Here is a 27,872-nt window from a genome sequence, read left to right as displayed (position 1 = left end):
GGACTTTTCCTATAGATGAAATAGGACACAGTCTGTTCTGTAAATTGCTACCAGGTGCATACTACTAACCTGGGGAAATGTTCACAATTAGTCTGCCTTGGTCGACTTCACATGGAAAACAACACAAAAGTCCAGTAAAAATTAACAAGAGCTGATTTGACACAGGGGCAAATTCTGCCACCCTCATTCCACTTGAGAAGAAACCCAAGCTGCAACTAAACAAATTAAAATCAGCCAATTAGCCACTGAGATGGAACTGGACTAGGAGGTTTTCATGTCACAAAGCGCACCACATGCACAGTCAGTCTTGTCCTGCACAAAGCACATGCCCGGCTGCCCAGGCTTGGAAATTCAAAGTGCTGAAGCATAGATACCAAATATCATCTTGTTAATGCCCATGGATGAGAGCTATGGAGCTCCTGGGATTCCTGCTCACCCAAATGGGAGCTGCTACTTGCTCTTCCTCTAAAGAACATTTCTCTTTGTGATTTGGTGGGAGACTCAATCTTTTGACCTCCAAACTCAAGTAGCATTAAGAGCAGAAAAAGACTCATCCCTATTTTCACCCGCCACACCAAACTCAAAAAACTTGCTTTACTCCTCTCATACTGCATCATATCCCCTTCCCAGATAAAAAATTTGGAAATAATTAATGAAGCAGACCTTTAATAAGGTCTGGTTTGTCTAATAACAATTAACAATGGGTTACTCTGGAATTATATGCAGAACATGCTGAGACTTAACATGTAATACATAAAAGCAAATAACTGAATACTATGGGATCAGGACCCTAATTGTGGCTGAAACATGAATTATTAAATTTATATTCATTCTGACCTGAATATCACGCTGAGTTCACTCAGCAGCAACCCCCACCAGGATTTCACTGCTCAATATATTTTTATCGCTATGCAGCTTGAGCAATATTTTTGATCAATTCCTACAATCAACATCTGAACGCAGCAGACCATTATTTTTCTGCTGAAAAAACAACTTCTTTAAACCTTGCTAATCAATATGCCCAGCTTAAGTTACTGCACAACTTAAAAAAGCCAGCTGTGAAAATAGCAGGAGCTGGAAAGCAACTTTCAGAGCCACTTGGCTGGCACTGCCACCAGTGTGTAACTCCTCATCAGGAGCAAATCCAGGTTAATTGCAGCAGGGTGAATTATGAGGTGCCCTCTGGTAGATGATGCCGCTTTTCTTTAGCCTGGGGACTCCAAACCTGGTCCTCCCTGAGATCCTTTGCTGTGACACCTCCCTGTGCAGAGCAGAGGCAGTTAAATTGTTTACTCCTGCTTGAGACGGTGGAAAATTACTGACGTGCCTTCTCAGGGTCACCTCGCTTGCTGGGAAAGTTTGGATAATTAGAGACAAGACTGTTTGCCCTTCTCCATTCTCCTGGCAGCTGCAGTTGAGTTATGTTTAAATGTCTGTGTCTCCTTCTCCCCAGTGCAGCAGCACCCCAGCTCTGCACACGGAGTGCTCCCTGCTACAGCCAGGACCTGCAAGAGGTGGGACACTGCCCTCGAAAAGGGGAGGTAACTAATGAGAAGTACATAATGGGGCACCTGGATATCTCCTTTAATGAGTCCTAAAAACTGCAGGTCTACAGCTGGAGTCATTCTCTTACTGTTAGTGTTTCTGTAATGCTGATTACTGCAGCGGCTGGGCGTTTAATTATCCACAAATGAGAACAAAATCTAACTGGGGGGGGACCAAATGTCACAGTGCTGCAAGTTGCCCTGTCAATCACCAGGCTCCACCTGATTTCAAGCACAGGGAACACCAAAGCTGCCACTGTTGGGGCAGGAAGAAAACTGCTGAAAGAAAGGATGGTTGTTCCATGGAGGTGGAAATAAAGAAAAGCACCTGGACAGGATTCCAAGTCTCCTGAGGACACTGTTTCTGCAGGCAGGGAGGCTGGATGTGCCCACTCACCCTGGCTGGAGGCAAGGGAACACAATAAGGGAAGAAGGACAAAGGGAAAAAGCAGCAAAATCCATGGGGTGATTCATGCAGGACCTGAGGGAGGACGAAGCCCTGCACTTCGTACGGAAGCACGAATGTCAGAGATGGGACACGATGGTCCTTAACCTGTTTCAATGTCCCTACCTGACTCACTTCTATTGGATATTCCACATTTAAAAATACATCAAACCATCCATCTGCAGGTGAGAATGGTTGCACAAAAACAAAGCTCTCTCTTTCCTTAAGTAAGGCAAATCACACACTACTGTATTAAACCACATTGCACTTTTATTTCCTCTGCAAGGAGCACGGGCTGCAGACAGAATGTCCTGTTCATTCCTGCTCTCATAGAGGAAATTAATGAGGACAAGTTTCCAAAGGATACTTATTGCATTTCCTGTACTCTAGGTCACTGCTGGGTGGTGGAGAAGATGGACAGACTGGCAGCACAATCCTGCAAGTTGACTTTCCCTGGGAAAACCAGTGTGGCAGCAGATGCTTGGATCTTTCAAAGCAAATACTGAGGTTTTCCCATTAGTCAGTTCTTTTAAACCTGGTTTCCCCCTTAGGCAGATTCATGCTCCTTGTGCTTGAACTTCTCAATGCAGAACAGATCAATAAAAATTATGTTTTGCACTGTCTGATCTGCAGTTGCTGTTTCAGGTGCTGCAGCTGCCACTAGAAATGCCTTTGCAACTACATCAGGCAGAGATTTTCTTCCACAAGTGAATTTTTAGGACAAAATATCCCAAAATTACTCAGATCACTATTTTGCTAAATAATCTGTCAGAGCAGGAAAAAACTCTTCAGTGTGTTCTAGGACTAGGGGAAGCAGTTTATCTTGCTTTAAGTTACATTTACACGTTCTGCCAATCCCTGTAGTACATGATGAACACAGCTCTGAGTCATGGAAGAATTGAAGGCACTTTTGGTAATTAAAGGTAATTCATTTAACCAGATATGGTTAAAATTCTCTCTGGTCACAGGGGGATTAACATAGATACTAGATTTAATACATCTAAAAGGCAGAACCAAAAAGTTCTTACTGTCGTGTCATTCCAAACATACAATATTCATTAATAAATGCAATCAAGTTTTGCATGTAATTCAGGAGTGACAGTTTTTAGTTCAGTAAATTACATACTTACTATTTTCTTTGTAAAAAACATTTATCTGTTTAAATACTGCTACTTCTTCTTAAGCCTTTTGTTTTTTAAATAACTGTAAGTAAATATAAGATATCATCACTGAGATTAATTATAAAAATGAAATGGTCCAGTGAGCTGGAATACAAGGAATAATTTCCTATGGAAATTGTTGATTTAGGAGCTCTCATTGTAATGACTTCACATCTGAATACGGAAACAGATTTATTCTTACATGAAATCTTTCTTTTTTATAATCTTAGTGTACACTAGAATACAGAAAGGTGCAGCAGGTATTTCCAGAGAGCATGGATGTGAGTTTTCCTGAGCTCCTACTCCAGCTGGGAGAATCCAAGGGGGTGTAGAATCCTGGGGGAGCTGTTCCCATGCAGCCCCATCCACACTGTCCCCAATCCCACCCCAGACCCAGGCACACACACATTTTTAGGGAAACATGTCAGGAGCCCTCTGGAGCCACCCTTAGAGGGAAGAAGCAGCACAGAGCTTCAGCTGGGTCTGACAGCTGCCCTAGGACCAGGAACCCACTGGATTTGCCCTCAGGGAGTGACAGCTCCACTTTAAGAGAAGGCAAATATCCAACAGGATATGAGTTCTACAATAGATGGGCCTATTTGAAACAGGTAAGCCAGGCTCTGGGTAGTCTTTTTCTGCAGAACCACCAGTTTTTCCTCCACACAGTTCTGCCTCTGAGGATTCCTGCCTCCACACTGGTGCTGACCACCCAGTCCCACCACATGCTACACCCTTCCCAATCCCATACATGCGAGCAAGGGTCTGCACTGGGCTCTTTCCCAAAACCAGAGAGCACAGTGGAGTGACAGGGTGATTTACCTAAATTCCACCATTACTCAGACTCCTCATGACTGTGGTTTGATACATGGTATAACACATCCCTTTGCAAGTCAGATCAGACTCTTTATTTTCTGTAAAGCCAGCTCGCTACAAACAAAAATTCTGCCTCCTTGCAGAGACTGTTTGCGGGTGTTATTCTGGGCTAGAACACAGAAAAATGAAAATCCCAGTGTGAAGGTTAATGTGGAAATCCTCCTGAGGGAGTAAAACAAAACAATGAGCATTTCCTCTGTTTAAAACACGTCAAGCACACAGATGCCATTCTCTTCTGCTCAGAGACACTGTAGCTGTGACCAGCGAGCCATACTGGGCAGAAAGAGCCACAAAACAGGAAGGATTTGCTTCTAGAGAAGGATCTCTGGAGGCACAGCATCTCCATCTTATGACAACTGCTAGCTTCCCGTAGTCCCAGCTGATGTTAGGCAAGACTCGCTAATATTCAAAAGGAAAACACACACAGACCACAAGCACTCCAGCAGAGATCACAGTACCTAAAATAGCCACCACCTCGTCGTCCTGGATGACTTCCAAGGATCCCGAGACCACAAAGCAGAGAGCATCAACGCTTTCCCCGGCGTGGTAGATGAGGTCCCCCGGGGCACAATGGATGGTCTGGAACTCCACGGCCAGGGCTCGCAGGCAGCCGTCGCTGGCCAGCCGGAAGGCAGGGTGCTCGTTGAAAACCTTCCGGTTCAGGTGCACGCAGATGTCTGCTCTCATGTCCTTTGGGCAGATCGACAGGACCTGGATGAAAGGGAAGATGGAAAAATAATCAGCTGGGCGTGCCACACCAAGGCCACTGCTGCTTGAAATAACCGGATGGGTGATCTGAAGATGTGCCTGGGGGGATCTTGAAATCCACCGATCCATCCATCCACCCATCTATCCATCATCCATCCATCCATCCATCCATCCACCCATCATCCATCCACTCATCCATCCATCCATCCATCCATCCATCCACCCATCATCCATCCACTCATCCATCCATCCATCCATCCATCCATCCATCCATCCATCCATCATCCATCCACCCAGCCATCCATCATCCATCCATTCATCCTCTCCACCCACCCATCCATCATCCATCCATCCATCCATCATCCATCCATCATCCATCCATCCATCCATCCATCCATCCATCCATCCATCCAACATCCATCATCCATCCATCCATCCATCCATCCATCCATCCATCCATCCATCCATCATCCATCCATCCATCCATCCATCCATCCATCATCCATCCATCCTCCATCCATCCATCCATCCATCCATCATCCACCCACCATCCATCCATCATCCATCCACCATCCATTCATCCATCCATCCATCATCCACCCATCATCCATCCATCATCCATCCACCATCCATTCATCCATCCATCCTCCATCCATCCACCCATCCATCATCCATTCATCCATCCATCATTCCATCATCCATCCATCCATCCATCCATCCATCCAGTCATTTCATACAGCTTGTGGTGGGAATTTTATCCTGATTTGGGGTGGTCTTTTCCCACCCATCTACTGCTTTCATCTGAAGACAGGACTGTTCTGTTACACTCTGCTCACTCCTCACAGCTCTCACACTCACTTCCAGAATCTCACACTCATTTCCAGAGGTGGAGATGCTCTGTGCTGTCTGTGGGTGTCCCTCCAGACCTGGTGCCCAGACTGTCTGCCTGCTGCTATGCTCAATCCCTGCAGAGCACAGAACAGACACACAGAGCTGAAGGAGATCAAGGGCATGCAAAGACAGACCATCCACACCAGAAAATCACCACATTTTGTTCATACTCAGAATATCCAACTTCAGAAGTCTTGATGTAGTGACCACTTACCAACACATGTCCAAACATACCCAAGGCTCAGTTTCAGTGAGATACACAAGAAATTACCTGCTCAGAAGGGCCTACTAGACTACAAAATCCAAAGAGATTGGAGGAAAAAGGAAGTATATTGAAGCCTCATGAAATATAAAGGTGAGTGGAGAACTGTCCACTATGAAGACATCTTCATTGTAGATCAATTAAATAAGACCTTAAACTAGTTTCTCACCTTAAATAGCTTTCCTTATTGAAACAGTAACACAAATACACCCGAAGAAAGTGAAAACCTGTGGGTCTTGCTGGGTTTGTAAGCTGTATGTTTAATATCTGCACACCCTCCTAACATTCTCATAGCCCCAAAATGCACAGTAGCTAATTGCACTAAGAAACACATAAAGCCTCTTAATGTTTTTCTAGGATAAACAATAGAAAAGAGCATGAGACTAAGAGCACCCTGGAAGTCTCATATCAAGAAGACTGCAGATCAATAGCACTGATTAATTTCCCATTGTATGGAATTAATCTGGCAGCTTGCTCTGCAGACAGTGCAGGAGACAGGGACACTGGGTTAATGAGTTGACTCTCATGGAATAATAGCAGAGGGAGACTCTGGTAACCCTGACTAAGCTTTGAGCTAAATGGTCATATTAATGAACTTAAGCCACGATTTTAATTTCTGTTTAATGCAGGAGAGGTATAAAACAAATTACTGCAAAGCATTACTAAAGCTCCTAAAGCACAGGATGTGAAAAGAATAAATAACTTCTATTTTAATAATAATAATTAGTCCTTTTCTTATTTAGATAGATCAAAGTGCCTTTGGGATCAAAGACATCATGAATGCAGAAAGGTGAAACAGAAGTTACTCTCCCATTCTCTGTACTATTATGGTGTGTGGTGAGAAGGGGCTGCTGTACCCATCTGCACTAACCTCTTCCACTCCAAATATTCCCATCAGTCCCAGAATACCTGGTAAAATTATAGCCTGGAAGTTTGCAAATGCTACAGGGTATTTGTTCCAATGGACAGCTACTCCCTCTTTCAAAACATGTGTTGTTTCTGAACTCTTTTTTTTTTTAATTTTCAGCCAACAGCCAGAGAATCTATGATCTTGTTGAGATAAAAGACCTGCAATACTCATAAATCTCTTACACATGCAGGTGTTCATAGAATATGACCAGGTCACCTCTCTATTTTGAAAAAACAAGAGAGATAGAAGATGGTTTTTTTTGCCTAACACTATGAAGTACAGGCTCTCTTTGGAAGCTTCCCCTGCATGAGTTTTTATCACTTACAACCAACTTCCCAGAGCTACCAGATCATTAGTTTTTATTTTAGTTAACATAGAGTAAGTCAATTTGAGTTAATGGTATTTTCCTTTAACAAAATTTCCTTTAACAAAATGTTGTACAGAACACATTAAAATCCCCTGCATAAGTACGTTTTATCATAAAAAATAGTAATAAACACATTTGACAGGGCATATTCTCTATAAGCCATCATTTGCATTAGTAATAGTATCTTGTCTGAGTCACTGTAGACCATATTCTGTATCACATTTCCATAATTTAGTAGGGGCAAATGTCAATTTTACAAAAGTGTATTTACCTGAGTCATTGCATTTACCAGTAGAAATATGGGCATGCCTTAGCTTCTCAGTAAAAAAAAAAAAAAAGAAAAATATTACTTTTGAGAGTGATTGTTTCACCTCGGCCTTACTTGTGGATGAAACAGAAAGTTTGTCTTTATTACAATAACACAGAAACATGCCATCTTTCTTCATCTCAATAGTAATTTAATGAAAAATTCTGCTTTCTTTTCTACTGTGATTGATGATTTTGAACATTTTTATCTACTCTTGGGCCTGAATCATGGTTATAAGTTTTTTATGTCCCTTTAATACTTTCAGAAATTTAAGTGCTTTTGACTTAACAAGGCCACAAGCTAGGAATTCTCAAACATTACTCTTAAGAAAAATGTCTGTGTTCATACATGACTGATTACCAAATTTTAGCTTTTGAGCTCCCAAACTGCAGAAAAAATTGGTTAAACTGATGCAAAGGTTGTTCCTGTAAGATTCTGAGATGTTCCAAGACCTTTTGTTTGTTTGGACTGTAAAATAATTCTGTCCCTCAAGAATAAAAGCCACTTGGATGCAAAGCAGTATACAATGTCTTCACAAATACAGACTTAAATACAAAGGATTAAAAGTGAACAGTCGAAAAATTATTCTTTTTATAGATACAAGCAGCATATCTATCATTACACACTCTAATGTGAAGAGACAGGAAAAAAAATCCATTGCACAGAGAAAAGCCAGTCTTAGAAAGCATAATTCAGGAATTTTCTGATGTCATGATAAAGTGATTCTCCTAATGACAAATCACTGTACAGAGATATATGGAGATATCAGTTACCAACAACAGCAGCAGTGAATGAGTAATGATCTAAGGGTTAGCCAGGAACAAATATGCTTAATTTGATTTCTCTTGCCTGCTACACAGGCATTGAGAACAGAGAATGAAACAGATGACAAGTAAAACAAATATTTAATACTAGAAGATTTGGCAAGGCATTGTTGACTGCTATAGATAAATGTAGATACATGTAGGGGGAAAAGAGAGCAAATACAGACAATTGCAACATTCAGCTACGTGTTTACTGCATGCTCTTCAAATGAGCACTTCAAATTCAGATGAATATTCATGAAAATGACCCCTTACTGACAATACAAGACTTTGGACATTCTTATTGTCAATTGCTGTCATTGAGATCTCAGCATTTTTAAGGCAGCATGCAGCCAAAGAAATACAAGCTAGTAGCACCATGGCTGTCCCTGAGTCCATATTGTGTACAAATGCACACATGTGGATTCAAATAAAAAAAAAAATTAGGTTAAGGGAGAGGACATTCTGCAATGCTCAGTCAGTCTTTTCACTGTGGGAAATGCCTCCAACACATCCCGGTAACAGAACCAAAGCTCAGCTGGGCCATTGGTTCTGCCCCGTGTGTTCTTCCAACAGCACAGCAAAAAGCACCAAGATTAATTTCTTAAGAGGAGATTTCTTAAGATTCTGTGGCCTTTTGCAGTGAAACATGCAGCTTGTAAGGCAGGCAGGGCATTCAGGTGCTAACTGAGGGGTTTGGAGCACTTGGAGGGGACGGGTGCTTGTGCTGCTACAGAATTTGCTCCATAATAAATCTTATTTATTAATTCTGAAGCCACATTCTTTGCAGCCAGCTCTCCCCTACGTGTGCAGGCAGCATGAAAGAAAAGAACCTGCTACATATCAGTGCAAAGTCAGAGGAGAAAGCTGAATTCTACCCAGAGGAGAATCTTTGCTGGTTGTAGTGACTGATTTCACCAGGAAAGAAGCAAGGCTCCCTGAACAGCACACAGGTATCCACAAAGACCTGAGCCACTACAAAGCTGAGGGAGGAGAAAGGAAAGCACAGAATAATATTTATCATTTTCCTTCTTTGCACAGGAAGCTGAATCTCCTCAAAGTCAGTGTCAGACAATTGCTGAGCTCTGCCATCACCAGCTGTGCTGAAACAGACCCCAAAGCAAAGACTCAACAGCACCCTCATCTCTAGATCATCTCATATGGAAAATGCTGACAGGCAGAGAATGGCTGGTGGTTGCTGCCAGAGACTGGGAAAGGCAGGAACCAGCTCTGGAAGACTCACAGGGAATTAGCACAAAAGGTCTCACAGTGTTTTCAGCTCGAGATCTGTAGGGGTGGGGAATTAAACTCCCCAGGAGGTTCCATCTGATTTTTTAACTCTCTCATCCATTTCCTCAGCATGTGCAGGCAGCTCAAGATAAGCTTCCTGAACAGTTCAAAGAGCTCTACGGGGAGCAGAGATTATAAAAAATTCAAACAAAAGCAAATGAATCAAAACAAAAACCGCACAGATTAAGAGCAGGTCCAAACAATAACTTTTAAGATGGGTTTACAGGTTTAAGTATTTGTTAAAAAATCTTCCCCAGCTGGAAAACACTACAGGATGGCTTAGCAGGTGTTACAGAATCTGTTAAGACTTGTCAACAAAAAGGGCAGAGGCCAATGAATAATGAACATTAGCTGTCAATCCTCTTTCAGCACACAGGATTCCCACATTTTGGAGTTGTAGGCTGGGAATATATTGACTGATAACCAAGCCAAGAGCTTTGACATCCTATGGTGCAATGACTAGGACTGTTTCCTGAATTAATAACTGTAACAAATATCAGAGATACTAAAAATGCCAGCTTTGAAAATAAAGAAAATAAACTTCTCCAACCTCAAACCCATTTGAGGCCACAGATAGGTCTTTTTATTTTGTGGAGAAAGGCCACTCTGGGTTTTCAGATATATTCAGCAGTCAGAATCAAGGTCAGCTCTTTGCAAAAAACCCACAATACTCACTAGGCATCTGACCAAGTTACTCAGATTTTTAGAAAGATTTGGCTCATATGAGTATGGAATTCTATTTCAGGCCTGGCCAAAATGTTACACTCGGCACTGGAGGGAGGCCAAAGAGACAAAGGTAAGAAAACAGCTGATTGGCAAATCACAGCATTTTTCTGTAATAATCAGGTAATTTTGTAAGGATCTCAAAGATGATGTATGGAGCTGAGCAGTAATTAACCCTGCATGCATTAGGGTAGTCTTTAGCACATCACTGAGTATTTTGGCACTAAGAACTGGATGTCAGCAGCAATGCTGTGCTCTGTTTTAATTGCACTAAGATCCAGGGTCACTTGGATTTAAATGCTCTGAAATTGAGATCGGAAAATCACATCTAAGTTGAGCTTGGCTTGTTTTTTTATTAATAATATATGAGCTGAACCAGTTATTCAAATTGAGAGATTTAGTGGTATCGTAACAAAATTAACTTGTTTTTTTTAACCAAGTAAGTTGTTAGAGACATTAAAAAAATTCCTAGAAATTGGCTGTAGAGTCCATTAAATTCAGTTTTGTCAACACAGAATTAGGCTAAGGGTTTGAAAATCAGGGCATGATGAAAGGCAACAACATGTCTTTTAAGGAATCAAGGGGCTACTGGTCTATCTAATGCACTGAAAAGTGGCACACTAATAACATCCCTGGATGACCCCAAGTAGTAGATCCCAGATTGCCTAAAGGTTGAATATTTAAAGGTTTTATAGTTTTCAGTTTTGTTGTCATAACTACAGCAAGCAAAATTATTGCACAGCCTTCTAATGAGGCAAGGGATAGCACACTACTGGGAAATCTATCCTTAAAAAACAGCTTTTTAGATAAATCAAGAAAAAAAACCAGTAAGAATGTGTCATTCATCAGAGACTTTCTCAAGTCACAACAGCTTCTGGCACTTAAGGTCACCCTTGGAAGAATGGAATTGCTCAGTGCACTGTTTGATTTCGTGCTGCTTCTGGAGGTGGCTTCATTTTGTGTAAAGACACTCAGGGAAATGAAGGATGAAAACAGATGTGGAGAGACCTTCCCTGAGATGTGGTCAGGAACTGAGAGCCCCTTTGTCTGCCCCATCCCTTTGGTGGCAGTGCCCAGGAAATTTCTCTGCCCATCCACTCAGGGACTTACTCCCTTGGGAATTAAGCTCATGAACAACTCCACAGCCCTGGCATCTCCTCAAGCATGACAAGTTCACCATTTATTCTGTATTAATCCCAAGACATTACATCCAAGAGGCAGAGAAAACCATGAATACTCTTTCCTGGTCCTGCAGAGTGCATCCAGGAGGCAAACAATCCATAAAGGGGAAACAGAAAGCTCTACCAGTGCACAGGCTCCACTCACAGACCCGTGGGAAGGACAGTGAGATCCTGAGCATCTCTCCTGCCTCCCACTCTCCAGAGATCTGTGGATTCCAGCTGTACCTGTTCCTAGCTCAGCTCTGGGAGGTGAGGCACGACTCCTTGTTCACCTCATCCTGATCTGCAAGGAATCACCAACAACCCCTACAGCCTCTACAACAAAACAAAAATGCCTGTCCAAATGATTTTTACCTGCCCTTCACAGCAGGGAACTGTGTGCAGCTGTCACAGCTAATGGTGTGGAAGCTCTCTTTGGCCATGAAGCTTGGCAGCCTTCTACTCCTGGCCATCCACAAGGAAATCCAGCCAGCACTCATGGGCACCTCAGTGTGGGGACACGGCAGGAATGGCAGCCTGATTCCTCTATTTGTCTCAGGGTATCACTAATTATTTCTACAGCTCTTGAAGCTTTTATTAACAGCAAACATGAATAAGCTGCACTGTCCTCATGTAGATTCATGTTTAATGAAGTTACAACCTGTGTCTATTTAACATGAACCCATCTCCTTTATGAAAGCTTAGCAGTGAATAATTCTAATACTGTGTTATGTTCCTGTGATTTCCATTTCAGACCGTGCAATGTGGAATTGGCTTTCATTATCCCAATTGCCATTGATGTTCAGGTTGAAACTAAATAAGATCACTTTTTTCTCATTCAACCTATGGCTTTTCTGAAGGAAACTACTGTTAAAACATGATAGACATTTATTTAATTGCTTTCTGAGCAAATTGTAAGCCATACAACAGCACAAAGGTCAAGATGAGAAAATCTTTGGGTTTTACAGACATTTCAGAGTGTTATCATTAGATAAGACCTTGAGACATCTGCATATTAGTTAATGGTTGTTCTGCTTTCCTTGATAATGACCTATTTCTTACAGAAGAGCTAGTATCTATAAATTTCTCATTTGCTGCCTGTATATTTTCATAAAAACTAAGATATTTGAATTCAGTGTGTTTCATATACCAAATTACTGCTGCAAAGGTTTTTTTAATCTACTTAAAATGGTCATATACACAGAAAGCACTGCCTCTTTTACCTCTTACAAAACAACCCCAGGTTCTGATGGATGAGAGATACTGCTTAATACATGAAACACCAAAATCTGCATCACTAAACATAAAAAATAATGATAATTTTAAAAAAATCCCATCTTGTTTGAGCCACAGTCACACCAGGAGATAAGTGTCCATGTGTAACATATCTCATCCCAGCTGTCAGAGGAGGGCTCTCATGTTTAAGTGATTTAAGATTATGGATCAGAGGCCACTTGCTTCCCCTTAGTTAATAATAATAAATATGCTAATGCTTTTAGTGTCATTGTTAATTCCTTGTTTGTGAGCACTCAGGGATGGGCTGAAGCAATGTGGTCTGAAGGTGAGTTATTCCCAAGGAGATCCAGAAAGCCAAAATTCTGAGCTTAAAGCACCTCCAAGTCAGTGTGGGAGACCAAATCCTCTTCCACATACAGGGAAAACACACTGAGGTTTTAAATTCTTTTCAGGACATCCTGCTACACAGGCAGCAAGGACTTTATCTTCATTTAACGTCCCCAAATCTAACTTCCACTCTGCCTTCAGTTCTCATGTAAGGACTCATCACTTTTGGCCAAAATCTTCTTTGGGACTACACAATGAATGTACTATTCAGGGATAAATATTTGAGTCAACAGAAGTGAAGTGGTAGTAATTTCAATCAAGCTTTTAACTTACACTTTGATTTCAAGCACATTAATTTAAAATCTTTAGTTATCAAAGCAACACGTGTTAACTCTCGCTCCATCAATGCTGGGATTGTTCAACACCATAGAAACCTACTGCAATACCCATATAAAAACTCATTCTTTCTTCTTGTTCTTTAAATTTGGGTTTCAAAACACAGCCATTTCAACATGCTGAGTGACTGAATAAAATGGATTACAAATTTGGGGCAAATGATGTCCCAAAACACATTCCAGTGTGACAATGGAGATATATGTGGAACAATTTAGAATGCAATGGAGTATATTAGGTTGTAAAACATCCTTGGATTATAGAAATTGTCTGATCTGTCTGATGGAAAATGAAGAACTGAAATTCCTCAGTAATTATCCTGTGTCATGAGCACATGTGTGTTTTGCAGGATAATAAGAAGCTTAATGAAAAGTTCATAAAAAGTAAGGAACATGGGAAATCATGTCATGCAACTATATCCTCACAACAGACTGCTCAGAATGTCATTGCAGGAGCTTTGAAAATGAAACTGGCAGAAACCTCCTAGGTCAGGTCCAGGCTGTCAGAAGAAGCAATGCAGAGAAGCAATCCAAGACCTGGAAGAAGAATCCCCTCTTCCAAGCTGGAGCACTGTCTGGACTCAAAAACAAATCTGATGTGACACTGGGTACCTCGGGGTGCCTCTGCTCCCATCCTCTGGCTGCTCTAGGTTTGGTGCAGATGGATGCAATTTAAGTGCAGAGGGCCTTACAGCATTGAAGGGTTAATTAAAGACCTGAGGCAAGACAAACTACCCACCCTAGATGACCAATCTCTATGATTTTCCAGCTGGAATCTACAATGGTTTCTCATTTATTTGGGTGAAGTACATCATAACACCTTCCTGAGTGGAGATAAACGTAAGACTGGCTGCAACACAGCCTCCCAAGCTTTTTCTAAAGGCAGGGTTTTTGCAGCAGAAAGCAAACTGCCTTGTCCTTGCCCTCACACAGCCCCTGGGCTGCCCTGTGCAGGCACTGCAGGCCACTGGAGCTGCTGCTTTTGCAGACCTGCAGGCTGTAAGGGACACAAAATACCAAAATATCCAACACGGTGCTCAAGTTCTTACATTTCTCTTGTCTCTGTTCTTCTGTACCATTGGCTTTTCTGGGAAGCTTGATTAGCTGCAACTACTGATGTCCAGATGCAGAGGTTCCTGAAATCCTTCCACTGTTTTTAATTGGGTTTGCATCCAGGCCTACATTTAGGCAAGTCGTCACCAAGGGAAAATTGTTAAAAACCTAAGTCACAGATTTTACAGGTAAATTAATTATCTGGCTAAGCAGCCACTCCATCTTACAGACCAGAGAACAATGCTTTCCATGAGTCAGAGATTAGGGCTCTAACTGCGTTTTTATCATCCATAAAACCGGACATGCGGAAACTATGGTAGGAAATTTCAGTAATTAAAGCATAGGTTCTCCTAATTAACTGCAAAGCATCATTAAAATCTAATGAAACTGTAGTGCAGTAACACAGGACTCTAGCTTAATAGCAAGGAGATAAATGCAAATGGCAGTTGAATTTTCATGTAGTTTGAAGTTTATACAATAAGACTGAATGCATTTACAGGAGTTTAGAATAGAAAAGCTCACTTTTAACTTGTGAATCAGGATTAGGAAGTTAGGCTATTAGTGTACAAGAAGTTAACATATTAAAGAATGTGGCCTACTGAAGCACAAGAGTCAAAGAAATAAAGATTTTTGCTACTTAAAGTAGTTGTATTTGTGGTGATAAATTGAATTTCACAGCAGATGATAAATCAGAGAACTGGTGTTGCAACAGCATGATGTAAGACTAAATTTTTCTGTGCAGAGACTTCACCTGGCACACCTGAACAATCTGCATCACCTTCCCGTATTGCACCAGAGATTCAACTGAAGAAAGAACTTTAAAGCTTTGCAAGCACATTTCAAGAGTCGTCTGTCATCTGTCATGACTCTTCCTTAACTCCTTTGAACCCTTGGCCTTTAAGTTCTTAGGAGGGAAATCATGGATACTGGAGTTGAATGCATGATTTAAGTTGACGTGTACCAGGTCCACAGGAGCATCACTGATCCTCACTGAACAAAAATCTGAACTGTTTTATCTTGCCTCATGTTCAAGGCACTGCAGCTGGAACCCTTCCCTCATCTGACTTCAGCTCTCTGAAATATCCAAGGCTGGACAGGCTCACTGCACATGCAATGCAGAAAGAGCTCTTGAGGACAAGCCATGAGGTCAGCCCTGGCACATGATGAATCACTCTCCAAAGATGATCTTCTTCCTAATCCATCTTTTGAAGAAACCTAAATGGCCAGTTCCTTCTGAGGGCTAAAGTCCTGCAGGACTTTCGCCCTGGCATGGATGCCAGTGGTATCACATTCTCTGTCCCTCCCTCCCAAAGGGCTGAAGGGCCAGTCCAGAGATTTGAGCTCAGGGAGACCAATCTCCACTGCCATTAAAACTTATACTAATTATGCTGATGGATACGCCGATGTCCTGGGCATCAGCAAAAGGTCCAAGCCAATCAAACTCATTTAATTGCAATGCACATATGCCAATACTTCTCAGGATAATACAGATATAGTTTAGGCACCAAACTATGTTCTTGGGCTAATTTGAAGACCAATTTCCCATTGATTTCAATAGTTAAGTACATTAAAATTATTTAGTATTTAGACAAACTAAGACTGGAAAGCAGAAAACATTTACAACAATGAAAAATAAAGACATACATTCAAAGCAGCAAAACAGTCCATTTTTAAAACAATCAGGTTTTTTTCCAAACACAAACATAATAAAGGCATTGCATGCAGTTAAGAATTTGTTAGTAAGTTATAAACTGCTATACAGTCCACTTTCTAAGAAAGCACACAATGGACACAAACTCTTGCTATCTAAACTGTTACCTCAGGTACTCACCTTTTCTGTGTCAATTCCTTTAGACATGGACCAGGTTGAGACAATGTAATCCATGACTCTTTCACTAAGGCCTTTTGGGACTTGATATAATTTTAGGAAATCCCTCACATTGTTCAGCATCTCATGGTACCGGTTGGTGTTGGCATACATTTGCTGGAAAATGGTGGTGACGTTTCCAAAAATAGTTGCATAAAGAAGAGCTGGAAAAAAAAAAAAAAATTGTAAATAAATATGTATGCTCTAGTAAATGCTAATCATAATTCAAGGACAATGTCAGAGAATTTTATGTTTTACACTCTAACATTAGACATTACAGACTTTTCAGAAAAGAGAAATATTCTGGTATCTCATAATACCAATGTGCTGCGCTACTTCTGTTTTTGACATTATCAATTACACAGAAATGTGCCTGTCATTTTTAATAATCTTTGCTCAGAGTACTTTATAGCAGAATTCAACTATACATTTCCATACTGCTTTAAAAAAAAACAAAAAACCCAAAAAACCTGCAGCCTATAAATGGTAAGAAATAAGCCACTGTGAAAGGAAAAAATGCCTTCCATCGCTCAGTGCTTAATGTCTTCCCTCTACACAACCCATTTCAACCTCACTCCAGAAATCTCACTCTGTTTCAAACCAATTTACTATTGTACATCACCCCTATGTGAGAGGTGGCATTTTTAAAGACACATGGTGTTCTCCTAATAGCTATCTAATAGAAGAACTGTACTTCCAGTTCACACTGTGATATTTATGTATCCAGGTAGAAATCAGATGTCGAAGTTCATCACAAATACAGGATTCAAAACCAATCAAAATCACACAATGTGTAGCACAAATGAACACAAGACTTCTGTTTAAGAAAACAGAGCAGAATAACAGTCTGTGTGATGTTGCAAGGGCAGGTTTTCTCCTTGCTTTTCTGATTGCTGTGTCATATCTGCAAGCTACACAAAGATTTTTCTATACCTCGTATCCATTCAGACATATATCAACACTTAAGAGTACAAGCACATGGATTATAGAAAAGTTTAGATGGATGAATGCCACATGACTTTTTCATTTATTTAGCTTTCTCTGCTCTTTTGGACTTCAGCAGCAGGACAAACCTGATGAAATATCACTTCTCTTAAGTGCAACATCCCTCATCCTTTTGAACAGTTGCTGATTTATCATGCACTCATCTCATCAAGTATGTGAGGGCAATATATCCCTGATATAAGATGCTACTTGCAAATCATTATAAATGTATAGAGAAGCCCCAGCTGCCCCTAAAATGCTGTTTTTCTGCAGAAGCAGAATTCCTACAACCTCTAACTACAGCTAGACTGCATCTGCAAATCCAATGCCCACAACCCTTCTGGCCACACAGACCTACCCAGAGCACACAGGCTGATTGAAAATGTGCCCTGCAAGACTGGCACAAAGAGATGCAACTCTGTCACCTGCCAGGCTGGAAACAGCTGAGAATGCCATGGTGAAAACAGCTTGTTTGAAGCAACTGGCACCTATAACCTCCTCTTGCAGAGGAGACTTGTAGAAAAATATAAAGCCAGAGAAGAATTCTAGTTCTGTGTCTCATAGTGTCCTGGAAAAGCTGTACTTAAAGAAAAAAGTTTCTTCAAGAAATTACAGGTAAAATAAATCATTGAATCAAGCACAAAAAAATCCCTGTAAACACCACCCAGCAATATCTCACTAAGCCAGAATCCACCAGGCTGCACAGACAAACTGTGGAGACTGCACAGACGAACTCAGCATTGTTTCTCTGTTGGAAACCAAAGCCTTCCCTTCCCTTTGGAAATGGTAAAAATGGTTGAGTTCCTGCAAATACTCCACTTCTCTCACAGGTTACTGCACAAGAGATCTTTGGCAAAGAGTTAAAGGGAACCTACTCAGATGTTCACAGCTTTGGAGCTGTGCCTCAAAGGCTCTCCTCACTTGTGGTGCTCCCCCATACCCACAACCTGCTGAGGGTGGTTTGCAGGTTTTGGGGAGAGAAGATTTTTCATAATTTCCCTCTCTCTGTAAATCCTCTCCCCATCCCTGTTCTCTACATGACAACTAGAAGAGGAGGTTGTTTATAAAAATATGGTTTTATCGTTTTGCAGGCCTTGGTATGCAACAGAAGTTTGGAGATGCAGACAGACAAATGCTGCTTTCGCCTTCAAAGGGTTAATGCTCTCCATCAATAACCCATACTGTCCATAATTAGCAAGTGAAGATTTGTCAGAGAATCTCTAATGAGCAAATATTGAAGTGACAAGTGTGAGTCTTACCCCTCACCTATAAAAAAAAACAAAGGCAGATAAGCACTACCAAGGGCATTTCACTTTTGCTGTATTTTAATTATTTTTGGCAGGTGGAATTGGCAGTAAGAAACAAGTGCAAAAGGTTCTGAAAGAAAATAAAATGCTGTGTCTCTCTTTACAGCAGAGGTATTTAAACAACCTCTAAAGTAATCTCTGAAGTTATTAATACACTTAAAACTCCACAGTTTTAGTTTAGTCTCTCCGTTTACAATAAACGGGAGAGATGAGGTTGAAGGTGAAATTAGCCAGTTTCATGAAAAGACTGCTTAGGTCAAACTGCATTTATTCACCTTCTCTTTAATGACTTGAATTTCTCCAAACATTTCCTGTTATGTTCCTACAGTCATGCAATGCTCATTAACTCAATTGTTCTACGTGTGTAAATCTGGAACAGTCTTCACTAAATTTTATAGAGATAAATTTGGTGTAATGATGCAGAAATATTTTTTCTCAGTCCTAAAGGTGAGGTGAGTGGTTAACTGTAATTGTAGTTTCCATTTTTACTCTTAAGTGTGGAAAATCTCCACAAAATTACATACAAGAACCAAAGTACTATATATTTTTACATATAAAATGTTACTACATTTGTACTTCTATAAAACATTTCAGAATGATTTAGCAATGGTGTTACATAAATGTTTTAGCCTATTTAAAAATAAGGAACTTTCTGGAAAAAAAAAATGACTCAGAGTTACCTAAATAATCCCAAAGCATTTCAGATCTCTTATTATCCTGACTCTATGCTAAATACATCCAGATAGGAACATCTGCATTAAGGAACTGAAGGCTTAATTGAGAGATCTGATTTTCCTTACGTCCTGGAGTATTATTAATCCAAGCATATACAATGTTCCTCTAAACTGCAATTGTAAAGAAGATTAGTGAGGGGGTACCAGCCTCTTCTTCCAAGTATCAATCAACAGGACAAGTGGAAATGGCCTCAAGTTGTGCCAAGGGAGAGTTAGATTGGAAATTAGGAAAAAAATTTTCACTGAAGGAATGTCCAGCAGCGGACCAGGATGCCCAGGGCAGTGGTGGAGTCACCATCCCTGAAGGGATTTAAGTGACATGCAGATGTGGCACTTGGGGACTTGGTTTAGTGGTGGGCTGGGCAGTGCTGGGTTAATAGTTGGACTTAATGACCATAGAGGTCTTTTCCAACTTAAACAATTCTATGAGGCCGTGATCCTGGAAAAATAGAGATTTTCATTTCTGCATGTTGAGGCTAGCTGTGACTTCTTCAATTTGTTTTTGAAGTTAGCTATTCCTGCAAGATTTTTAGGTAAGTATTATTAAAGTTCTATCATTCAGGAGAGATTCATAAAAACTCCAACATACATTTATTGCCTTGGGTTTGCACTGCCTAATTTTGGTACTGAGAGGGTGGCTTCTGTGTACACAGGGGTGGCTTCTGTGAGAAGTTTCTGGAAGCTTCCTCCAGGTCCAGCAGAGCCAATGCCTGGCAGCTCCAGGACAGATATGCCACTGGCCAAGGCTGGGCCAATTAGAAATGATGGCAACACCTCTGTGGTATCATATTTAAGAATAATAAAGGAAAAAAAAAGGTGTTGTGCAGATGTAACTGCAGCCAGAGAAGAGAAGGGTGAGAATATGTGACAGGAACAAGGTGGGTGTCTGGCATTCAGACAGGGTCAAACCACTACCATTTACTAAATATAAATAGAGAGAAATCCAGTACCCAAATATCTGATTTATGTTTTTAGAAGCTGGGCAGTTTTCTGTTATTTCTTTCCACCTCACCTTAATACATCTGCTCAGACTGCAAAATGTTTGCAGGCTCTGTTTGGTGCAACACCAGGCAGTGGCCATCTCCTGCATCCCAAACAGCCTTGCTGAGATGCTGCTGCAGCAAAAAGCTGCCACTTTCTTAACAGAAATAGCTTTCCTCAAATCCACCAACACATTTCAACCAAGTTACTACTTGGGAGAAAATAATCCTGCTAAGCCCCCTCCCCCATCACTGTTTTATAGCACTTCTTTGATGCCAGCCCCAGCCTCCCACCTCTCCCCCTCAGGGACACTCTGTCTGCCAGCTGTGCCAGAGAAAGCACCAACACAGCCCCGTGGTTTTGCAGCTCTTCAAAAGGCCAACCCTGATTCTTGGCCCCACTAAATAGTTTGCTGTTAAAATCCTCTTCCCCCATCCCAGCAATGTTTTACATCAGTGTTTAATCACTGTGTTTCCCCTTTTAGAGGGAGATGCCAACACCAGAGCACACTAACGTTTACATTTTTCTTCCAAAACCATTCAAAGCATTAAAAACAAAAAACTTTATTCCAATTATCCCTGCAGCCAGATCACTGTATTATCCCATGACACATCATCCAATGTATTTATCCTCCTATAAGTGTGCATTGTCACATTCACTTTGCAGAGGAGAAGCTAATGGGCAAAGATCTGAATTCAGCCATGAAATTCAGCTCTGAATTCCTCACCGAAATCATCTGGCTGCTGAAATCAGGGGGAGTTGCAGATAGTTGTGTCTGGTCAAAAGCCCACCATGACTGCAGGTTCCAGTCTGACACCACCAGCAGCCTGGCCTTGCACTCCCAGCTGTGTGTCCTGCACTGGGTGGCATTCCTGCATCCCACTCTGCAGCCACACAAGGTGCACAGCTCCTCCCTGGGTCCAGCTGACTTCCACCCCTGTTTTACTGGCCCAGCAGCTTCACAGAATTCACAGAATTCACAGAATCACTAGGTTGGAAGAGACCATAAAGATCACTGAGTCCAACCCGTGCCCAAACACCTCAACTAAACCCTGGCATCAAGTGCCACATCCAGCCTTTTTTTAAACCTTCCTGATACTGCAGTAGTGCAAATCCCAAATTAAGAGGATAGTGATAATAAAGATAGGCCTGTAAAATCCCTGTTAACATTGATATTTGCTTGACAAGAACTAAATGATTATGTAAATTAGATGACTATCAGTAGTGAAGTGTAGGAGCTCTCACTGTTTTTCCCCTTGCAGGGGACACTGCACAGAAGGGAGGGACAGCTGCTTTGGAGGCAGTTGGGCATTTGGCATTCCTTATGCATAAATTCTTATTAAAATTAAGGCTTTCAACTGCACTTGTATGGTCAGTCAGTAATTTTTAAGTGGTGAATCTGGGAGCTTTTTGTTTTTTTTCCACGAGCACACTCAACTAATGGAACATACTTACTTTAAAGCTCCAATGCCTCGCCTCCACGCAGATGTGATGACCTGACCACCTGCACTTTTGCACAGAGCTGCAAGCCAAGACTGGCTGAAATGGCATTGCAAAACACAGTCTTAAATTAAAGCCACCACTGTCCACAGCAATCAGTGAGTTTGGCTTCCAGTCCTGTGGCAGTGATGGACAAGATCTGGAGCTGGCTAAGGTTATTCAGCAGCACAAACAAAAAAATTCCTCATTTCAACCCCCTGAGGATGAGGGGCCAAGGGCTCCCAGGTCTGATGCTAAGCAGCTTCAAATCAGTTTGCACACACATTCCCTGCCCAACATTTCCTTCCACAGCCACCTCAGGTTATCAGATTACTTTGTTCCTTCACTGAGAAACAGTGCCAGCCATCAGAAAGAGAGCCCTGCACAGGCTCAGGGGGCTCCCGTTGGTATTTGGATTGAATTTCCTGCATTTCTTTCCATCTGAAAGCTTTACAGGTCTTGGGACTGCCAGGGTCTGCTTCTTCCTCACCACATTAGTCAAGGGTGTTAAGCAACATATGGGAAGGCACAGCCTGAAAAATGGTGGCAATTACACCACAACAGGCAGCAGGGCAAACAGCAGCACCCCGTGTTAACTGAGTGGTAAAAGCATCACTTTGCTGGAAAAATCCTTATTTTGCAGTGAAAAGGCCTTAATTCTAGAATCTTTTTCTCTAAGAGTTCTGAAATAAAAGGCTGATTAGGGCTTCTTTAACACATTTCATATGCTGTGTAAGTTGGGTTTAATGGGTAACAGCTTTTGATGGTGACAGCTGGGGCACGAATATTTAACTTACCATTTAGCAGAACAGTATGACACAAACACAGATAAGAATTAACTAGTGAAATGAGAGAAACCATTTCTTATAATAATGCTTCATCATTCCTGCTTCTTCAAAAAGCCATCACCCCCTTGCCAAATGGCACGTTTAGCACTTCACACACTGCACAAAGTCCTGTGCAAAGGTAAATGGTAATTAAAACACAATCACTTCCCTAAAGTAATAACAGTGGGTGGAAGAGAAAAGTAGAGAAGCAGAATTTAACCAAAGTTTATGAGAATTACGTTCACCATGAATTCCAGCAACTTCTGTGCCTCTAGCACACTTTGTTGCTTCCTTATTTATCATCTTCTCCATTTTGAATATTATCTCAAACATTGCCTCATTTCCATGCAAATCTCTCCAGTAATCCAGAAAAAGCTGAATTGTGTCTGTCAGACAATCATCCACCTATCACATAAATCTTTCTATTTCCATTCTCCATCAAAAAAATATTCCCAGAGTGCCGTCCTTACTCTTGTTACTGTCCAGAAAAAAGACCCAGGGATCAAAACCATCCTGAGCCTTCCTCTCTGTGCCTCAGTGTGTCAAAACTGTCACCAATAACAAGCACAGGACACAAAGGGTCTCCAGCACTACTGAACTATAGCACAGGAACCAAAGGGATCATCTCAAAGAAAAAAGGTTTCCTGAGCAAAGTTGGCAGCTGTCAGTATCCCTGTGTGAAATGACTTCACAGCTCCTTGCTGGATTTGAGCCGCAAGGCTTTGTTCTCTTGTTGATTTTTTTTCCCCCTTTAATACTTTTAACGGATTTTTTTTTTTTTTTTAGTGGGACACCAAGTTCTTGTCACATTAAGATGAACTCAGGATAGCAATGTTGCTGGAGGCAGGATGCCAGAACATCATTCTCACACTGAGAACACCTCCTAAATTGCCTGTCTTGTTAAAATATAATGGAAAGTTTGTAAACACACCTTCAAAGTACTACACTGCATGAAAAGATGCTTCTAGCTCTCTGCTCCTGGGTTCTTTCTTTATGTGCATGCCAGTGCAGAAGTTTGTGCTGTATAAATCTGTGTGCTGGTGTGGTTTAGATACTCCTAAACATACATATATATATATATATATATATATATATATATATATATATATATATGTACACACACATATACACAGAGTAAAGGTGAACGAACATAGAACATCAGTGGGCTCAGAATTTCTGCAGCTGCAAATTTCCCTTTGAGTCTTCTAATTTGCTCGTTCTTTGTAGTTCTTTCAAATCCAATTCTGCTTATTCATTTCCTTAAATGTTCGGTTTTATCTTAGCACAAATAACAATAGATTTGGGACAATTAAAGGAATTATTCCAGCTATAAAATACATGCCGTGTACAGCCCTGAGAGATGTGGTAAACACACCTGTTACCATAACAGTGAGTTATACAATACCTGTCTGAAAATATTAATGAAACAGAGACAGAGAACAATATTGCTTCTTTTCAGCAGAACTCAGCCTGAACTCTGTGTGAAGATGGATTTTTGTGAATAATTATAGTGTATTTTTAGGAACAAAGTAAAGTACTTAACCCTTAATATTAAAAGCCTCAAATCTGGAGATGATGTTTCCCTCCTGTTATTTTCAGAGTAATTCTGCTTCATAAAATGACCACAAAACTGTTTCACTGAACTCAAGAATAATATTTCTTACTCATCTAAGCCATCTACAGAAGCACTTTCACTCTAATTCTCTATCCAGCAAATTCAGCACTTCTAGACAGAGCTTAGCAAACTTTTGTATCCAATATTTTTCATCTGATGCTGACAGATTAGTTCTGATTAAATTTCACTTCCCTGACATGTTTGCACTAAAACCAATTGAAAAAAAAAAGTTTCACAAAAAAGTTGAAACAATTCACCTCCAGGTCTTATAGAAGGAACTAAAACAATCCACAGCAAAACATTTTCCCTCTAATCTTTTAATTTCAAATATTAGAAACCTGAAAAATGGAAGAAAATCACATTTTGATGCAAAAAGAAAACGAGTCTTAACAGCCTAAAAAAAAGTGGAACATTGATTATCATCACATCTGTCCTCAGTTTATATTGCAATGGAGTATTTTCCAAAAAACCAAGCCATGAGTTCCTAGCACACTGCTAGCAATAAGGGCCAATCCAAACTCATTTTTGCCCAATTTATTAGCACCAGATTTCCATTTTGTCAGTACATTTGTGCACATGACTGGTGTGAAGCCTGCTCCCCACTCCCACACTTGGGCAGGGCCTCAGCACCTCTCCTCTTTTGCTGGAATAACGCTGGTTTTGTCTAAAAAACTTCACACCAACGCTTTCAGACTTTCAAGGTGAATTAGCTTTACTCTGCTCTGATTATTCACTCTGGGAACCTGTCCTCCATGGCAGTATTGATTTAGCTGTGACAGATGCTGAGCTGTCACCAAGCCTGACAGCTTCTTCAGAGCTTCCTCTGTGGCTGTCTTGCAGAACGGCCAACAGCCAAGTGAAACCCAGCTGCGAAAGCAAGCACGTTCCCCACTTTTATACCCCATAAAATCACGTGTCCTGCTCTGTGCTTGCATCCCTCTGGGAGGAGGAAAGGAGCTAGCCTCTCAATTTGGCACTCAGCACCATCAATTAACCCTTTGTGTGCTCGAAGCACATCCACCCCCCTGCTTGACACGTCGGTGGGACCGCGCTTGTCGCGGGTCTGCGGCTTGGCAGTCACCCAGAGCTGCCCAAAACCACTTCTTACCAGGGGAGAAGGCTCTTTGGGGAAGGTGAATGTGCTTCAGGAAAAGGTTTCATTCCCTAAACGATGTTGGTTTGAATTCCAGTATATCTGGGGAGTTTTTACAGCACTTCAGAGAACATCTGTGGTCCTATGAAGACTCTCTGTGCTCACCTTTGCAAAGTGACACAAAGCACCCTGATGAAGGGCAAAATGGCAGGCAACACCCCAGAAATGTTTTTGCATTGTTCATCAGAGCATCACAAAGCCAGATAGTAATATATATATTAATTACTGATTTATTTATGTATAAATGTATATGTAGAATTGGACATCAGCACTCCAAAGGCTATAAAAATATCTGTTTTCAGGTGAAACAAGCTGTCCAAGTACTGTACTATTCACATTACCTCCACTTCTCTCCACCAGTCTCACAGCTCTGCACCATCCCCTTTTCCATAACACCAAAAATAAAAAACATTCCTGGAAACACTGCTAGCACACTGCACGAAGTCCTGTGCAAAGGTAAATGGTTGCACTGGACTAGCTAAAACATTGCTAGCCATCAATGCTGTCCTGGCAGAAGGGGTTTGAGAATATTCAAAAGAACAACAGAAGATTGCATATACAGTCAAACTAAGACCAAAAAAAAGCCTGTTTTTTCATTCTGGCCTCAGTGCACGTATTGCTGAACTCTCCATGACTATGTGAGACTGGAAAAGTATCTTTATTTCCTGGCAGCAGCCCCTGGAGCTCCTCTCCTCCCTGTCCAACTCCTTCTGATCAGCACTTGTTTCTACCTGATTACCTCTGTTTTCTTGCTCACTATTCCAGGAAGGAGATGCTGGAATTAGATTTGCTGCATTTCCATTCCTACATTAACACTAATTTCACTGAAGTCAATGAAATTACACTGGTGTCTGGAGAGTGTCTGAGGAGAATAATTGAGTGTATTTTATCACTTTCCTTCGACTTTTTTGGTGACTGTTTCATGGCCTTTTTAAATGTCCCATTTCACTAAAATGCACTTACTCTGCTCTGGGATGCTGCAGTGAAGTTGCTCTGTGGGACCACGGAGTTCTTGCTGTAAAGCTCCAGACAGTGCCTGGAAGATGCCAGGGATGGGAACAGAGATGTGTACAGTGATAAATGTGACAAGCAGCACCACACCAACTGCTCACCCAGCCAAAACCCATACCCTGACTGCAGCCCCCTCCAGATATTTCTGAGAAAGAGCTCAAGAAAGAGGGTGCAGAGTGCACTCCTACCCTGGGCCACTCCTTTCAGGTTTCCACAAACCCAGGGAGCACAGGGACTGCACTCACACCGACCATCTCCACACAGAATACCTAATACCGCTCCACAAATCCATTTCTGGGGTTTTTTCCTCACCAAAACATTACTTTTTGTGCTATTCTGCAAGCCTGGCTGCCCCAGCCTTTACACTGACCACCCTCAGCCACCCTTTCTAGAAAGTGAGTAATTGCTCCTCTCCCCCTCCTTCGCACCACTCTTGATTTTTTAAACCATTTCCCACTCTGTGTTTCCAGTCCTCATGCCATGCCTCATTCCTTTCAGACACCCTTTTTAATCTTACAGCATCTTGCTGCAGAGCAGTGCAGTGTGGTGCAACAACATTAATTTCAATTGCCTGCCCAGGAATCCTATTTGCTTTTTGTTGACTGGTACTGAATATTGCACCGATATTTTCAAGGAACTCTCAGCAGCAAGAGTCAGGTGTCATCCCTCAGTGGGAACTGCTAATTTAGAGAACATTACTGTGTAGGTATAGCTACCTACTCATTTGTGTGCACGGACACTGAATTTCATCAGTCTTTTTCACAATCACTTCTGTGGTGGAATTGTTGGATCAAACCAGAAACCCTGATTCCAGGACTCAGCAGACCTGCAGCACAAGGAAGTTTTCTCCTTTGCTTGTCCTAAGCTGTCTCCTAAGCTGCATTTAGATACAGCTATGAGTTAAAAATAAAAGTCTGTGCAAAATTTAATTGATTTAAAATTCTCTTAGGTTTATGCCAGTATCACAGCTTAGGTCACAATAATTGGGAAGATTTTATCATCTTTCTACTACAAGCAGGACTGACTATTTCCCAGAGCAGGACAAAGCTGTTCTTGGATGTTACCCAAGAGTGACTAAGCCAACTCTGAAAGTCCAGTGAAAACAAACAAGAGACTTGACAGAATAAAAATATCAAGATTTGACCCAACAGTTACAACAGTTATGGGATGGGATATCTCTCAAGCATTAACTCTTCACCAGCAGGAACAAGCATGAATTTCTAAAAGACACATTCAGCCCTCCAGTCTGGTAGCCTGAGTGTGCCATTAACACTGAACATCTCGTTCTCTTCATTCACACACCAGTGAGATCAGCCACAGATGCAAGAGGTTAATTTCAGTGGCCTTGATGCCTTTGACATATTTGTTCACAGGTTAAGAGCTGAGGGAACGACTGCAGCGTCTCTCCCCCCAGTTATTCTGCCACCCTCAGTTGTTTCTCAGCTGTTGCAAGTCACTCATAG

The 27,872-nt window shown here is 41.4% G+C and overlaps 1 protein-coding gene across 1 annotated transcript in view; it reads right to left on the bottom strand.

Moving 5' to 3' along the window:
- KCNH5 (potassium voltage-gated channel subfamily H member 5) overlaps window positions 1–27,872 on the bottom strand; it is a 157,518-nt gene that overhangs the window by 44,621 nt on the left and 85,025 nt on the right. Inside the window, exons 8-9 of the mRNA XM_064422930.1 lie at window positions 16,283–16,482; window positions 4,481–4,733 (exon numbers count right to left, since the gene is read on the bottom strand). Of these exons, the coding sequence (XP_064279000.1) occupies window positions 4,481–4,733; window positions 16,283–16,482 (453 nt within the window). The remainder of the gene's footprint in view (window positions 1–4,480; window positions 4,734–16,282; window positions 16,483–27,872) is intronic.

Source organism: Passer domesticus, chromosome 6, assembly GCF_036417665.1.
Source record: "Passer domesticus isolate bPasDom1 chromosome 6, bPasDom1.hap1, whole genome shotgun sequence".
NCBI classification, from domain to species: Eukaryota; Metazoa; Chordata; class Aves; order Passeriformes; family Passeridae; genus Passer; species Passer domesticus.
Note: the sequence above shows the minus strand (reverse complement) of the source record. Positions and strands in the feature narration are given on the sequence as shown.